This window comes from Helicoverpa armigera, chromosome 13, assembly GCF_030705265.1.
Source record: "Helicoverpa armigera isolate CAAS_96S chromosome 13, ASM3070526v1, whole genome shotgun sequence".
Classification (NCBI taxonomy): Eukaryota; Metazoa; Arthropoda; class Insecta; order Lepidoptera; family Noctuidae; genus Helicoverpa; species Helicoverpa armigera.
This window is the reverse complement of record NC_087132.1, coordinates 2,828,962-2,846,599: the sequence shown is the minus strand read 5'-3', so window position 1 is coordinate 2,846,599 and position 17,638 is coordinate 2,828,962. Positions and strand designations below refer to the sequence as shown.

At 33.1% G+C, this 17,638-nt stretch overlaps 1 protein-coding gene across 1 annotated transcript in view; it reads right to left on the bottom strand.

The window, feature by feature from the left end:
- LOC110384338 (dnaJ homolog subfamily C member 10) overlaps positions 1–17,638 on the bottom strand; it is a 47,931-nt gene that overhangs the window by 6,089 nt on the left and 24,204 nt on the right. Inside the window, exons 6-15 of the mRNA XM_021345575.3 lie at positions 15,652–15,766; positions 14,232–14,455; positions 12,513–12,681; positions 9,296–9,396; positions 8,327–8,482; positions 6,469–6,671; positions 1,971–2,130; positions 1,578–1,788; positions 979–1,091; positions 728–823 (exon numbers count right to left, since the gene is read on the bottom strand). Of these exons, the coding sequence (XP_021201250.3) occupies positions 728–823; positions 979–1,091; positions 1,578–1,788; positions 1,971–2,130; positions 6,469–6,671; positions 8,327–8,482; positions 9,296–9,396; positions 12,513–12,681; positions 14,232–14,455; positions 15,652–15,766 (1,548 nt within the window). The remainder of the gene's footprint in view (positions 1–727; positions 824–978; positions 1,092–1,577; positions 1,789–1,970; positions 2,131–6,468; positions 6,672–8,326; positions 8,483–9,295; positions 9,397–12,512; positions 12,682–14,231; positions 14,456–15,651; positions 15,767–17,638) is intronic.

Below are 17,638 nucleotides of genomic sequence, written 5' to 3'. Positions count from 1 at the left end.
CAAATATGAAACAATTATGTTGATTTTTAGTATTATTTTGCTGTGTTAAAAACTATACGGAAAAAGATATTAACATATTGTTAAACATGACACTTCTTGTGGCATTGTTGGCTAAATCATGATTAGGTACAGCCAAAATGAGGCTTAGAGGCTAAATTAATTGCAATATTGGAATTTTGTCCATATTATTTAAAACTAATTTTCACTCAACTCATTTATATCGGGTTTTCAAAAAAATGCTGGTAATAACAGAAAACAACTTTAGTTTGCATAAACATAACATAACGCCTAGATAAGACCGCCGCCGAGCCGTAAAATAATCATAATTGGCGCAAAAAGTCACGGATTTACATACACGACACTAATTATGCTTACAGTAAGATTGACTGATTGTTTAATTGCCTGCAGAGTTTATATATATTTTTTGAATCAAGATTTGATTCCATTGTTTCATCAATGATTACAAAATATAAAAATATAATACATAATATTAGCATCGAGACAGATTTTCAGCTACAGCGGCTATTGTTTATAGACAGCCTAAAATATTATAATACAAAAGTATGCAGAGACACACATGCACTCTCATGACCGAATGAATACAATTCAACAGGACCGGTGAGAGATTAGATGCAGGACCAACAACTAGGTTAATGGAGCAACTTTGCATCTCAAATTCGCAGTTTCAGTCAACAGCAAGCATTTTTTTCATGTAGGATATACTTACATTTGGATAGAAGAGCAGTGTAGGATAGCTGCCAATCCTCATATTATTGTAACAAAACGAATTGTGATATTTACAGTTTACAGCACCAACTTTTACCTGTAATTGAAAATAAAATTAAATTCACCTATTAAAACATTTTCCTTATTTTTTATGGAAATTATAATACACAATTAAGTTATTGTACGTAGTTTTTTCTAGCTATCTTTACATAATAAGGCTCAAATGAAAAAAGTTATTAAATCACAACTTACTATTCCTTTGTATATTTCTGCCAATTTCTTCCAATGATCAGCCACATTTTGGCACGGTGGGCAGAATGGAGAATAAAAATTTATAAAATAGAAACCATCCTTCAAATAATTTTCTGTAAAAAAATTATGTGTTTGTAATGAGTAGGTAATATTATGTAATTAATACAATTGAATGAAGTTCGATTTTTTCTTGAAATGGTGGAATTTCTTACATAAATATTTATTATTGAACAAAAGCATTTCATTGAAGTGCATTTACGCAAAAATATCTGAAATTGCATTATAAAATTCCAAATGGAATAAGTATGCGTTTATAATTGCATTTGTCATGGATATTAGTGATGCAATATTAAATACTGTTATCAATGTTGGTATTATAAAAGGGTAAAATTTTTGGAATGTTTTTCAACATCGACTATTTACTTGAAAAATATTGAATAAGTATGAAAATTTAATTTATTTTAAAACATAATAAATATTGTACAGTGATTCTGTAGGGATCTTGCTGGGATTTCGGCACCATTTTTAGTTCAAGCATTGATTTTATTCACAGGTTCTCCCATATTTAATCGGTTGAAGTGTTACCAAGAAAAACTTACTAAAGGTGGCTCCCGAAAGCGTGTCCACAAACGGATCATTGTGATACAATCCATTGTAGAATAAATTATCATACTCAGCTTGTGACCGATAATCATATTTCTTTGAGTATGAGAATGATCCATACAGATCATAATCCTTTTTCTTGTCTGGGTCTTTTAAGGTCTCGTAAGCTTCTGTGATTTTTAGGAACTTCTCTTGTTCGTCTGCATTCTGTAAAATTTTAAAAAATAGCGAAATATTCCTTTTTAGATAATACATAAACAGGAATATATTAAGCTTAGTACATACCTAATAATATGCCATTTTGAGGTTTTAATTAAAATATTTAATTAATGCTTATTTTTGTTATTTTTTCATAGCTGTTGTTAAGGATGCTAATTAATAGTACTTACGGGATTCTTGTCCGGGTGATATTTTACAGCTAACTTCTTGTAAGCTTGTCTTATCTCCTGTGCCGAAGCTTTTTTCGTCACTCCTAATATTTCATAGTATGTTATATCGGTTAGGTTAACAGCTCCGATTAGAAAACAACTGATAACTATGAGTTTTAACCTAAAACAATATAATTAATTACAACCTTAGTAATATTATTTTTTTATAAAATTAAATGAACTTTAGCAAACTTTTACTTACATTATTTGTTATTAAATTTTTTAATATTCGAACTAGGCTCAGGCACCGATAAGAACGGAGTACTTAATTATTCATCCGTTAATAATTAGGCAACGTGAGATAACACAATTTACACGAGAAATTGAGATAAAACTAAATTGTTTACTTTTTGTGTAGGTGTCGGCAAGTGTGTTGAACTTCCTTGATGATCCGACACAGATAACTTAAAACTCCAACATGACAGAAGTGACATAATAAAAGTACTCTGTGGAAATGACAGAAGCGTGGCTTCGTAAACGTGAACGGCGCAGACAGACAGAATTCAGTTTACGATTGACTGATTCAGTATTTAAAGTTAAGGACCAGGTTGGGCCAGATTCATGCCAGATTCCACCATAGCAGAAAGGCGCACAGACGTCCGAAGAGAAGCGTGCGGAGCAGAGTGGGGCAGAGCTGAGTTCAAAAACTTTTCCGTTCTGTGCTTGCCTTCACTTTGGTGGAGTCTTTCCCTTGCTGTATAACCAAAATAATTAATCGAGATATGTATGATGTGTGTTAGTATAATCATGCCCACTTTCAGTGTTAATGACCACAGCCACACTATTTATAGTTTTTTAATTTGGCAATCTTGACGCTACTGTCTAAGGGGAATCCTTCGAAAAATTCTCTGAAAACCCCTGTTGGATTTTTCAGAATCGCCGTCACTCCTCATAGATCCCCTCGAAATACATATAGACAGTTGCTACCTACCTAATTGCTGCCAGCTGCCATTAGTCCCTACCAATTGTGTACCAATTGTTTGAAGATAATCAGCATCTAAAGGTGACAGCCATTCTGTTAGCACGATGGCTGCTACCTTTTCCAGGGGTTCGATTTTCGCAGTTTCCTTATTGGGGCCCGATTCTCCTAATTTTACTTAAGCAACATTCGATTCACGTTCGACTCGATTCGACTGAGATCCGATCCCGACGCGATTACGATTGAAGCGTATGTGGCATTCCGCAATTTTTTCTTTTAAATAAACGTTTTTATCCTTTTCTGTCATTTAATAATGAATCATTTTGTCTGCAAATGATTTACAATTGCAAAATGATTGTACAGCAAACTACCGTATAGACCAAAATTACCAAAATAGGAGAGCAATCGCACACCAATCAAATGTCAATCGAATACGATTGGTCTTTTATTAGTAGCAGAATGCCCGATATGGTTAAAACTGCTATTGCTATCATATTGCGATTCGATTTCTATTCGATTTTGACATTATTAACTTAGGAGAATCGGGCCCCTGATTATTATAGGCCTGAAACTCAAAATGTTTTGTGGAAGGATGTTAGAATAAAGAAATCAATAGAGTAGGCACCAATAACGTTGTGAAAACTCGTACTTAGACTTTCGCCACATAAGACCTACCTTTGTGATGCACATTCCAAGAGCGAGTGATAGGACCATAGTAGATATCAAAATATTTTCTGCAGATCGAATTCAAGGTAGGTACTATGCTGTTGTAAAAAGATGCAAGAAGTAGGTAGCTAGACTCAGCTAGAGAAAAGGGAATCTTTACGTTAGGAAAAAATAATAACATAACAAGTGTATTTGCTTGCAAAATTGGGATTTAATTTTCGCTAAATAGAAAAAGAATTGTGCAAAATTATTGGATTCAGTACAATTATTAATCTTGTATTTTCATTGCATAAAATATTCTTAAAATATAATGTGTGGAATTTAAAATATACCTACTACCTCATATATGACTATTACAGTAACATTTTAGAATAACAAAAAGTTACAAAGAAATTCTTAATTATTATTTTAATATAAAACTATTTTCTTGATAAAATAAGGTAGGTAGTTAAATACCTAAAGGTGGTTCAACATTTGTAACACCATAAACCTGGTAATTTTTTCCGAACTTTGGTGTTGCCAGTTTGGTGCTGTGTAAGTTACAAATGTGAGCCACCCTCTATAAAACTTTAATTGTGCATATAAAGCTGTTTGTACATTAAATAATATTAAGATTCACTTGGAGAAATATTTGTTTAAGTACTTATATCTAAAAGAAAACTTATCACAGGATGGGGCAACTTGTTAACATTATTCTTTGACAATGTATTGGTAACTAGCGTTATAATAATAATAGGCATTTACATCTAACCAGATCCTTTGATCACACCTTACTTAGTTAACTAAGGCACTTTAATTTCATTACTAATTAAAAACTATTTTCTCAAAATATAAAATTTTATTTTCGTTATTTCGACATGACAGCCTTTGTAATGGACCTATCCTAATGATTTACTAATAAATCTACCTTCTACCATAATTTTAAACACATTCCACAGACCTAACTTTAAAGTCTATTTCACGAAAGAAGTTCCGCAGACGTAGCGCTATTGTCTATGCGATAGCTCAGTAAATACGTACAAAAATATATAGTTCCACAATTTTCCGCGGGACTTCTATCGTGAAATGGACTCTACGCGAGAATTTGTTCTTTTACAAAATATTTTCATTGATTTCTGAATTTTTTGTTGCCAATTATTTGAGCAGTTTGTATTGTAAAAAGGACCAAAATCACGGACTCGAGTACTGTCAATCGTGTGTTCCCGTCCACCTTCGAGGTACCCACAAACCCTTGGATCAATAAATGCATTTTTTTTATAAAATTATATCAGCTATTAAATTAAATTTATCTAACTAAAAATAAACCCACTATTTCCGTTTTATTTAATGTTTATATAAATTAAGGCAATTTTGAATTTTTCAGCATAGCTGCTATTTTACCTAAGTGGTTTAGCTTTCATAGAAGTTTAGACAGAATTGGTATCAGAGACGATGTAGACTTTACCTGTATGTAGTAGGTAATATGAAGTTTGATTGGCATGGAATAAGATATAGAACTGCACAATTTAAGGCGTTGACCAGTCAAGTATGAAAAATACAATTTAAAATCACTATTCCAAATCATCACCTTTACTAAAAAGTAAAGGGATTAAGTCTACCACAGCCAATTGGTCTTTAAATTATTATTATTGGCAGTGCAAGCCAAGTTCGTCAAGCTGTTAATTAGTGCACGGTAGTGCATTGTCACGTTTTTAGTATTTCGACTTGAGTATTTACCTTTAATTTAAAGGAAGTCCTGCTTTATCTAACCAATACAACCAGCATTCTATGAAATTCCAATCCGACTTAAGTTTCTTCTAAAACTTGTCCAAAGTTCGAAGGATCGATAATTTTATTACATACATTTTAAAATAAATACTTACATTTATATCAATAATTTACATTGTTTATCACTTCGACATGAGGTCGGCTAGATTCTAACAAACTAGTTTGATAATGAATTCCACTGCCATTGACAAGCCATGGTGTTTCAAGTTCGTAAACTGTTTCCGAATAATTTAATTAATTATGTCATTATGTTTACGATTTTCTAGTTCGTTACTTGAATGTTCAGAATACTCGCTAGCTAGGTAAATGTCGTTTAACCTGAGGCTTTGACGCTTCTCTTCAGTGTGAAGTACGCTAGTATTCTGACGAAAACCAGTTCGGCTCCTAGGACCGCAATGTCTGTCCAATAGTTGTCAGGCTTGAGGCTGAATTCGTCGATAACTGCTGATGGATGCCTAGAAACAAATAATGTTATAAGTATTATTCATCTTGTTGTGCTCTTAAATACATACATACTAGATAATTTAACTACTGCATTCATGTCAAAATCTTCAGAGTTAGTCAAGACGAAAGGTGACGGACGAACAAAAAACGAACTTCACCCCGTAAAGGTGAATCTAAAAATTAGCAGCCAGCCAAAGTTAGTTTAGAAGTCTAGAATGCAGTTTAGTAATCAACTTTTTGCTGGGTAAACAAATGTCAGGGTCAGTAAGCCATATGTTAGCTTTTTGACAAACGAGAATGATCTTATGATCTACGTCTACATAGACAGATAAAGGAATGCACACTGTACATCTTCAAGTAGGTAACTAAGCAAAATAGCACATATGGTGAATAATTTTCAGAAATTAACTAGTAGGTATTAAATAGACAGATGTAGAAGATAATGATGAAGAATTAGATACCTTAAATGACAGTCTCACTGATACAACATTTGTTGTACAGTACAGCCCTCGCTGTGGCATATTGGGCTGACAAAGTGTAGTCTCACTTATAATACATGTCATCGACACGAAAGAAGAAGTACCTACAGTAAAGATTGTTGTGATTTCACCATGTCCGCATGCTTTTGGAACCCTATAAAAGTAAAAGTAGCAGCACATTTACCTCAAATGGCAATAAGTGTCAGGACACATGAGAGGCTGCCGGCCGTTGGAGTAGATGGAGAGCACGAGCGCCTCGAAGGCGTAGCGCAGGAACGACGCGTGCGACACCGCGCGCATCACCGGGTGCATGTGCGCGAGCAGCACCAGGTAGCCCGCGTACACTATCATAGCGCACGTCCAGACTGCGCCTAGGAATGTGCCGTTCTGGAAAGAAGAAAAGGATTATGGTCCGGTTACCGAGAAATTGTCAGTAAGTCCAAAAGTTATTCTATCTGCCAAATAAGGCTGCTTAAAATTTCTGCCGATCCCGTGTTTAGTATACTTATTATTTTTGTAAAAGGTCCTATCAACTTTGTTTACCATTAGTTATCTATTATGTATATATTAGGTAATAAGTTAGTTGTATGTTGTATATATATTTATTATTAAGTTATTGTAAAAAGTTATTTGTATATATGTCAATAAATAGTTAGTTAGTCATAAAAAAAAAACATCACATAATACAACTAAGCAAAAATAAAATCGTTATCTACGTGCCTACTGAAATGTAGTATAGACACGTGTAATACTGATTAAAATATTGCTTCATGGCAAAGCCGAATTACCTATACCTATTCTATTGGTAGCTTATTACCTATTACTTTTTTTTTACTTAGGTTTCTTTTTAGTCTACACTTGGTCTAGCAAAGGACGTTCGATATGTTCTAAATCAAGCAACACATTTAATTTTAATTATTTCCGTTGAGTAACTAAATATCCGCCAATTAGATCAAACTATTCCTTATAGGTATACCAATTCACGTTATGATAAACAGTCTCTTTCGTTTCGTGTTATTTTTGTGACAGGCACGTGTAAACATAGAATTGTGAGAATTTATAGTTCACATAAAACGAACCATACGCCACAAAATTGATAACCTGATGATTCAAACGGGTCCATTAGGTGACCTTATTGCATAAAGTCCATCATTAAGACGCTAATTAGGTAATTTACTGTAATAATGAACTATTTAATATATAATTTGCAGTTGTGATGTAAAAGCGGATGTCACTTTAAACTAAACAGATTAACTCCTATCTTTATTTAAATGACACAGATGTCTGTATTGAATTAATAAATTCGTAGGTATTTGAATGCAAGTTATTTTGTTAAACATATATAATGCATATTCATATATTTCCTGCTTGATAGGTAGGCTTAATTGTACGCATTCTTCGGCTTAGTGACCTCTCGTGTTAATAAATGATTCGCCGCTAGTTTGAAGTCCATAAAGATAACGAAATGCCTGTTTAATTTTGACTTCGATGAGCAATCTTTGAAATAGTGGCTGTTAAGTGTTATTATTGTTTACATTGTGATTCGTGATGGGCTTTTGACACGTTAGATGTCTTTTTTTCTCAAAGATAGTTTAAGCTTTCAGCTTGGCTGCACATTGCACTTAGCCAGGAAAAGCCTTGATAAATCAAAAGCAATTAGTTTTATATTCATAGCTTACGCACTAAAAAAAAACTGAAAAAAGAACAGGTGTACCTAACTCAAGGTTGCATCTTAGGTCAAGCGTTATTTTAACATGTTTCTGACCCCTTACATTTACATATATTACCTACAACCGACGACAACAACAAACTACAGTTATTTTTAAATTATATAGTTTGGCCAAAGCTCGACATCTCAACATCGGCGACTCGGTACATTAGGATATTTTACGATATTGGGCGGTTTGCTTGGGGTATGGATCATACGCACCGTAGCCAGAACTATATCAACGTATCCCAGATCATCCGACTTCTACTCCAAGAATAGTCTTAATAATCAGCCTGCTACTTTCTACTTAAATAGTTAAATAATTGATACTTACAACAGGATTGAAGCAGGTTCCGATGACATTGCCCATAGCTTCAGCGAGAAGTGCAACATTGGCGAGAGTGATGACAAACATGAGGAACCGGTAGGATTCCATTGGTTGACCCGAGAGGAAGTATGAAGGTACTGAGTACACGAAACTGTAGACCACCTGCACAAACAGAAAGGGAATGATTTTATACATCAATTTTCTGAGGAAATTATTTACATTACATATTAAATCTGCAAACTAATAAGAAAGTAAATATTTAAATAAAAAGTAAATATTGCATCAAAAAACTTATCCGCATCGCTGTCAGTGGGGATCGTGCCCAAAAGTTTTCTTAATTTGCGTAACTATCTCCAATATATTTTGGTCTTGTTTGATAGAGATTAATTTTATTGTTTACAGGTATTGAATTATGTCGGAGAGATACCTACGTAATAAAAGCGAAATGTCGATATGAAAACAAACATCCAAAAATACTCTTGAACGTCACTGGTAGGGCCAGGTAAGCGTTAAAAATATTTTATTGTCATGCACGTTAAAATGCCTAATTTACATAAATGAAATAATTAAAAACATGTTGAATTGATTTCCAAAAAATAGCAAAATATATAATTTTATGATATCCCTTTTGTGCACTCTTCGTTATAGCAACGGAAAATTATTTTAGCACTATCTATTTAGCACTTTTTCGTCGAAATGTGTGTCATTGATAGGATATTTTGCAGTCAGATATATATTTACCTTTATGGCTGTATCTATCTTAACCTTCACATGTATTTATCTCATTATATACGTACTACATACCTGGTGACATTTTCCATTACCGTGCACGTGATGAGTTAATTCAAGAGCTCGTTATCTATCGCAATTATGGACCTCTATGATTTAATTACAGTGGTTACCGGTATAGGCTTGCAGGTTACCGATGACGATAGTTAATTATTATCTAATTATAGACTGAAGTACATAGTTTACCTGCAACGGCATGCCGGTGATGAGTAGCGCTGCGTAATACGTCTTCAAATTGTACCAGTTGTTGAAATTCTCCTTTTTCAATATTGACATTTCGGTGGGTACTAGAAACAAAGAAACATTTTGGTTAGCAACCAGAACTTGTTTACATATTTAATTTCGCAGAATTCAAAACCCAAAGGGCACACACTGGATATACCTACGCACTGTAGGAAAATAAGAAGTCAGTCCCGATATTAATTGGTCTGCCCGAACGGGGTCTGCCCTGACGTAAGAGTTGAGGCCTTGTTTATGGCCCCTGTAACCTTGTGGAGGTTGTAAGAGCATGCACTTCTTTAAATCCCTAAATAAATAAAATCCGTGAAGCTTATAGAGTAAAAGGCCCTGGTAGGTACCCTTTTTGGGGCAAAAAAATTGATCTATCACTTGTAAGTGCGATTATTTTTTGTCGATTTCCATCTTTTTTTGCTCAGCTTTGAATAAAATATTGGTGCATTCATTTTTTACTTTGTCCCTCTTAAATATCTTTAATTGAACTAACAGCTGGATATTTTCAGATTAATCACCATTGGTCACGTGTATTGTACGGACGTTTAAATTCAGCCCTTAAGGTCATCAGAATCAAACATCTAAACTTAATATTACACAAATTGTGTCAATAGCAACAACATTCTGATGGACCGTCAGAATCTTGGCCCTGACCGGAATATCTTAGATCGGACGCGGAGCAGACAAAACGGAACAGACTAGTAGCATAGACAACATATCTATAGGTCAGTATCATAAATAAAATACACGTAGATTTTATTAAATAATATGGTTAACTTCCATTTAGGTACTCAAACTATAAAGATAATATACCCACATCACTGCATTTTACATTATCTTACTATTATTATGCATTAAAGTCGTGCAATAATGACCATAATTAGTAATTAATTTAACAGGAAATAACCAGCTAATGATCGTAATTAGTCGATAGTCTTTGTTATACCTACTTTATTAAACAGCAAATAAGAATGTTGGCGCTAGCGATTCGAAAAGATGGAGTCTCTAATGTTGGGGTCATCGATCAAATTAATGTCAGTACCTATAGGTATTTGGTTTTGTAATCACTCGCTTAAATACAACAAAAAACAGTTAGTAATAAAAAATCTTGTCAACTTCATAAAGTATAGAGTTGTTCAAGTCTCCTATTTTACCAGGGAAAAGTTTCCATACAATAAAGGGATATTAATAATTAGCTAGAGGATTATTTTTTTCCTAAAAAGTTTGTCGCTAAGAAAATTATCAACCACGTGATCTATCTCCTCAATTTATTGCTGTCAACCGCACAAAAAGTTCAAAAAAACAATCACACAATTTATGAGAGAACTTATGTCTTGAATTTATTACTGAGAAAAAGGTTTAGCGATGTTTTTTGTCGTTTATGTAGTCACGTGTTTCATGCCTTTTATATTATTATTTTGAGAGAGAGGGAGAGAGACGTTTTTTTTCAAATCAGGTCTAAAATCAGTCAAAGCGCTCAGCTGTGTTCCCAGAGAACTAATGAATGATATCGTAACAGTACTAACAGTCGTGGGATGGGGCCAATCTTTTATACATTTGTCTTCTTTATAGTGTAATGTCTAAGTAGGAAATAGCTTAGTTCACTAGCTTGACCCTGACATATGGGCTAATGTTGCCATAAAAATAATTACCTGCATAATAAGCTTTTTAATAGCTTCAACATTATTTGTATTTAGATCAAACCAGATTTTTTTATGTGCGTCGCATATGTCGACTTTATTACTGAAATTTTCCAGTTTTTGTTTAGTATTTTTTTGCATTCACTTGATAACAGAATGGCAATAGACATGATAAGTGTAACTTGAATGAATTTAAAACTGAGATATACCTACCGTTTATTAAAGTTTTTATTTGACTGAAAATTAATGGTTTAATATAGAGAGCCATCTTTTTGAATGAAAAAATAAAGAAAAAAAATCTAATATCTTTGGGAAATAATATCGAAGTTGAAGTTAAACAGAGTAAGATGAATGATCTATAAAATTCAATGGGAACTATATTTTTTGTCACCAAAATTTATATTTGTCATCAAGTTGTATCACCTAATAAATAGATCTATCGCCACGAAATATTTTCGTCCTCAGATAAACAAAGAGTGTTCCCAGGTATGAATTACCAAATTATTGTTAATATAATGTGTAAAATATGAGATGGATTACCAATAAAATTGTAGTGCCTTACATGAATATAAACTTCGTTCTTATAATAATAGTTTTATTACTTAAATAATAGCTTGGTGCTCAAAATGGTAGATCTGTCACCAAATAAATCGATTAATCGATCCCTGACTGCGACTCCTTTTTATTTGTTATTTTGTCACCAATACAGTAGTTACATTTTATTTCGTTCAGTTATTAAAATAATGTATTCGTTACCAATTTAATACATCAGTTAATAATTTTAATGAAAATATGTTCAAAGGGAAGAGGAAGGGAAGGGAGACAAATTGGTGCGCTTTCGGGCCTCAACGAATGGGTTGTAGGTTGTAGCCCTTCAAAATCCAAACCAGCGCTGATTATTTAGTGATTGTTATTTTTAACAATAAATATTGATTATTTTGACTTTAATTAAGTGTTTTATTTACTATTCAGCTAGATATTTAATTTAAATATATTTATACTACCTGTGGAAATTAAGACCCTTGGGAGAGGCACATGGCCAGTTAAGTAGTAGACTCTTTTGGTTGAAAAGATGATGACGACCACCCTACATTTTTAGACCTTCATGAAATTTTATAGTGATATAATATATGATTTATTGGTGATCTCTTTAAATTAGTTTGCTTAAATAAAATTAGGACAAACCTATTATAATACATACAAAACCATTTATTTGGTACTTGACCCCATATCTCCATGATTTTCGGTAATTTATTGTGGAATTGATTTTATATTGTTTGGTGATACATTTTGGTGACAAATCTACTATTTTGAGGGCAAACCCTATTATTTAAGAAACACAAAATGAATTAAATTGGTGACAGCTTAAATCATACCCAAATTCAATACTTTTTATAATAAACATTGCAACAAAAAATATTTAGGTACAATCCTGTCTTAAGAGTAATGAATGTTAAAAACGATAGCTAACTCGCAAAATGGAAGCCATATTTCAAAGCCTTAGAAGACGATTATTCAAAGGTTCCACTTACTTTTAAGTACAGCAGGCATAAGCGACGTATAACAGAGGTACACAGTACTGACGAGGAGGAAGCTGAGGTTGCTTAAAGTCTTGGATGCGTCACTGCCAGCTCGCTCGTATAGCAGTCCCAACAGCACGCCGATCACCATGTGCATTAACAGCTTTAGGTGGGATACTGTCTGTTTTGGACAAGACTTATTATTAGAAATTAGGTAATATAAACCACATAACATCTTCTAACTTTCTCAGTATATCTTGGACACCAATGGCTCATAGAAAGATGAAGGAAAACATCTTGACCTGGACTATAAAGTCTGAAATCACCAACCCGCATTGAGCAAGCGTGGTGATTAATGCTCAATCCATGTGAGAGGAGGCCTGTGCCCAGTAGTGGGACGACAAAAAGGCTGTAACGAACGAATGAATGAAGATCTTCCAAATGATAGCTCCAATTGTAAGCTTTTGCAGTCCCGACACTATGTGTTGATATTACGGATTGGTATCAGGAAAAATTTAATAACCTAGTGGGACTACGTAGTAACTATTATGTAATTTGTGGTATAACTAAGAACAACTTGCATAATAAACATGGAAGTGTGAAATTAGCATAGATTGAAATGATTAAAGACATAAATAATAGAAAAACAATGTCTTTTTTTACTGATGTTAATAAAAACATCAGTACGAAATTATTGACTCCACTACACTCATTAGCACACTATAAAATGTTGATCAATCACCACAAAGCCATTGTTTACTTTATGGCTTTATTATAGTTCTTGCACAACATGTTTATACCTTAATTAACCTGTTTATGGATAGATTTTTTGTTATTGTTTTAATAAATATAATAATAAACTTTGTTTACTTCCGAAGGTTGAGATCGAATATCAATAAAGCTACAATTATCGGTAAACTAGTTTGACCAAAGCCAACGTGACAGATTCTTACTGGCTTCATGATTTCCTACACGTAGACATCACGTGAACATAAAAAATAAATACATTAATTAAATGCTGGAGTTTGTACTTAAAGCTCGTGTATTGTCTAGATAAGATGATAATAGACAGTAAAGAATAATTACACTTGTTTTTTTTATAAGGTACCTACTCTAATGATCACTGCCTTACTGGTCCAATCAATTGAAAAACGTTTAAAACAAGTCTGTTTAATAGTACGGAAATATCTGCCGAATTAAATTTCCTGTAATAACTTGAAGGAATTTTGAAGACTGGCATTGACAATTTATTTGCAGGTACCAAATAACCTAATTAAGCCGTTCTGTCAGGACTGCGACCCACGGTCATTATTTTGATAATTTAAGGATAGGAAGTCAGAAGTGTAAGGTACGTATATAATATTAAGGAATAATATTTTACACAATCGACTAGGTATTTCAATTAAACATTTTGAGATCCGTTTAATTAAATGTACCAGTAAAACGAATATAGGTATTATATTTAATAGGTTTACCTAGAATTATTAAACTACTGTTTGAGTTATCTATTAGCACTTAACCAATCCGTCAACACTAAGATTATAAATGTCAAGTAAATAAAAGGACCAGGTCATTAGGTACACTTAACACTCCTTTGTATTGCACTTACGACATAATTCTACAGGAAAAAGGGTCTGTTAAAATGGTCATAGGTCGCATAGAATAAATAGATAACCATTTTAGTTTAAGAAGTGGGTTATGGGCACAAGGACCAAAAGTGAGAAGACTTACCCAATCTCTATATTGCTGTACTATACATCTTTTGAATAGCTTTCCGAATTTGTATAGCTCATGTGGTGGGTTAATGATGATGGATGTTTTGCCCAAAGATAGAACTTCACTCTTGATATCAGGGACTGCTAGAAGTGCTGGCTTATCCACACATTCGTTGTTCGAACACTTCTCTGCTAGGAACTCATTGAATTTTCCGTATTCGCCCGTCGCTATTTCTAAGACTGTTAAAATAATTTTCATTAGTCAAGTAGCTGTAATAAATGCGTATGCTATTAATATTTATTATATTTTTTATGCAGATAATGTAATTCAATAAATAATTGGCAGATATCATTAAATTCCTAGCAATAAAATATGTAATTTCAGTTAGTTCATGCAACGACAGCGTGGTTTAACAATTTTGTGCACAAGCACAACCAGTCCTACTCGTTGGAAGTGTATGTATGATCTTAATTGGATGATTTGCATACTTATGAACTGATGTGGTTTCTAGACAGCTACGTGAGATCTTGTCAGTGCAGGTAAGTAATTATCCAGAGTTTTTATCTTAATTGATATAACTATTAATTTTTTAAAGATACCTACTAGATAAATAAGACGATTAACATGATTCAAAATAAAGGAAAAAAGTTGAATGAATGGTTTCAGAATTTGCGATGGTAATTTAATGCAACAAAGCATGTTTAATGATTCATAGATACAAAGATTTAGTGATGCTACTCAAGTTGCAGATAAGTTATGTGAAGCAAGTCTTGCATATTTTAATATGGGATCAAGAGCGGACTCGCGAATTTATGCAAAATACCTCGAAGAATTGACAAAAAGGAAATTACTATCGTGGGATGGCAATAAATTATTGTAAGGATATTTAGTGATAAAACGTTGTTCGTTTACTAATAGTATAGGGAACACTGCCACCTACACTAGAGAATATAATATAAAAGTTTTAAAGGTTGTTTTTAATTAATTTGAATATGGTGATTCACATGGAGTTTATTTGCTCATTCTGCTTTTATGGGCATTTTATTGTTTGCGGAATTTGTAGTAATTTAAACATACAACTTTTTGAAAAACCGAGGCTTCACGGGTCGTCAAAAATCTTTGCAAAACAATTTACTTTCAAATTTTTTGAAGGTTACATATAAAAAAAGTGATAAAAAAAATATACTGTTTACAAAAATCTGGCTTAAATGTCAAGGGACCAGGTTAACAAGACTAGATGCAGATGGAGATTGTTTAAGCGGGAAAACTGGCATCTGATTAATGCAACCAGATTAAGAGAGACTTAAAGAATGCTGATATGAGATCCTACGGCACGACAGCTTGTTTACTTGACTTTCAAGTTTCAAAGACTTGAAGGACCAGTTATAACTAAGTGTAGGGATATAAGGACTAATTTTGAGTGATTGTTACTTACTATAGTCAGCTGGATTGTGGTACTTAGGACACTGGAGCCCTACAGATGCTAGGTAGGGCACCGTGTTTTCACTCGAGCCGTGGTATATGCACATACCTTCTGCGAGCATATAAACCTGTGTTGGAGAAAAAATATATTAGGAAAGGCATCTTTTCATGTTTTATATAACCATTAGTTTTCATTCGCCTCTTGTAAAATCTAACTTATTATTCATGTGATTTGATGTCGCTACAGATATTCTTATTGTATAAATACGATTAGTGATGCTTATAAAACTATGAATAACTTATATTCCCACAATTTATTGAGACAACTTAATAAGCAAGATATAATCCCATGGCTAGGTATTAGGTACTAATCGTATTTATTATAATAAGCAACAGTAGCAGAATAAGATTGTATGATGAACATACATAATCATTATTTTGCTGCTGTTTTCTCACTTTATTTCTTGTTATCTTTTAAAATTAAATTTATTTCTTCCGTATGAACAAAAAAAAATGTTAACAATATTTTAGCAAAAGCTGGGGTTGTGCCAAGGTTAAGCCTACTGGCTACTGATCTAAGATAAGTTATTAATTTGCACACAAATTGATCTACTTTATTAAGTTAATTATGTATGATTGAGCTCGAACTTAATTCAAGGCTTTCAGCTAACGATTATGAAAATACACGTGCTTTAAATAAAGGGCAACATTTTTGAACATACATAATAGATATTGTCTTTCTAAATACTGATGTTCAATAAAGAAAAAGACTGGCTCTTTACGCAGGTTCCCACTCTAACCGACTGGGAACTCTGAGTTCATTAAGGAATAAACATTTTTTTATTTTCAGAATCTTGCGAACTTTTAATGGATTCTTGTACTCTTTTCAACTAGGAAAGGTCATCTAGGTATTATTGGTAGGTACGTACAGTAACAGAACGATAATCGTCGTGCAAATTGAATAGTTTATCGATAGCCTTAACATAATGTTACTAGCCTTGTGCATATTACATACATATCCACAACCATTTACGTAAACAGTTACCTTCTATTGATAACTGAGAAAAAACTTAACGTTGTGTCGTGTGACGGTAAATTAAATGACATAGGAAATACGGACGAAGGACATTCAGTACCTTTTTGTTCGATTTCTGGGTACCACATAGTGTTTATTTTCAATTTTATATGATTAACAAAAAATCGTTAAAGTTGTTGCCGGAATCAGGCTTAACGATTTTGGGATTGCATTGCAATATACAATTTTCTTTGAAATCTCTTTCCTGTACTTATAACAACAATCTTTTATGAACATTCTTTCTTTCGAAATACCAGCATAGGTACTTACTTATGGATAGAAAAATTTGTTGTCTCTTTAAAAACAAGATTATGCAAAGAGAGCAATCAGTGTGAGTTTTAAATGCATAAAACGCGGGTCGTTGACTCCGGAGTTCGCAGGCAATGCACTCTTTATTTTTAAGTTTTATCTGACTCCCGAAAAAAGAGATGGTTGTATGTTCAACTGCATAGAACACTTATATGTATGGATCAACTGGTATTTTATTAAATGTAAGCAAACGATTTGATAACAATGTCATTGATTTTTCAACCATTAGTCAACATAATTTAATTTTTTTTTAGCTTTTCAAGGTTTTACAAGGGTTATCAAGTTCGACATCAATCGTTTGAGATTTTTTCCGTGAGGTCAATGACGTACCGGTACAGTGTGTCATACTCATATTATTTCCGCGTAGCTGTATGATTAAGATCTCTATGTAAAGATGGCTCCATAAACAGTGTATAACTACTGTTTACATAGAACTTCATATACGTACTTAGTCACGCTTAATTAGAAGAATATCTTGCTACTTTATTTGATTAGGTACGTACGGTATTAAAGTGTTCGTGACCGATATTTTTGGTAAACATTGGACTAAACTGTTAGAAATATACTAAAAAAACCAACGGCAGTTTATTTCTGACACTGTTTGAGTTATGGTGAC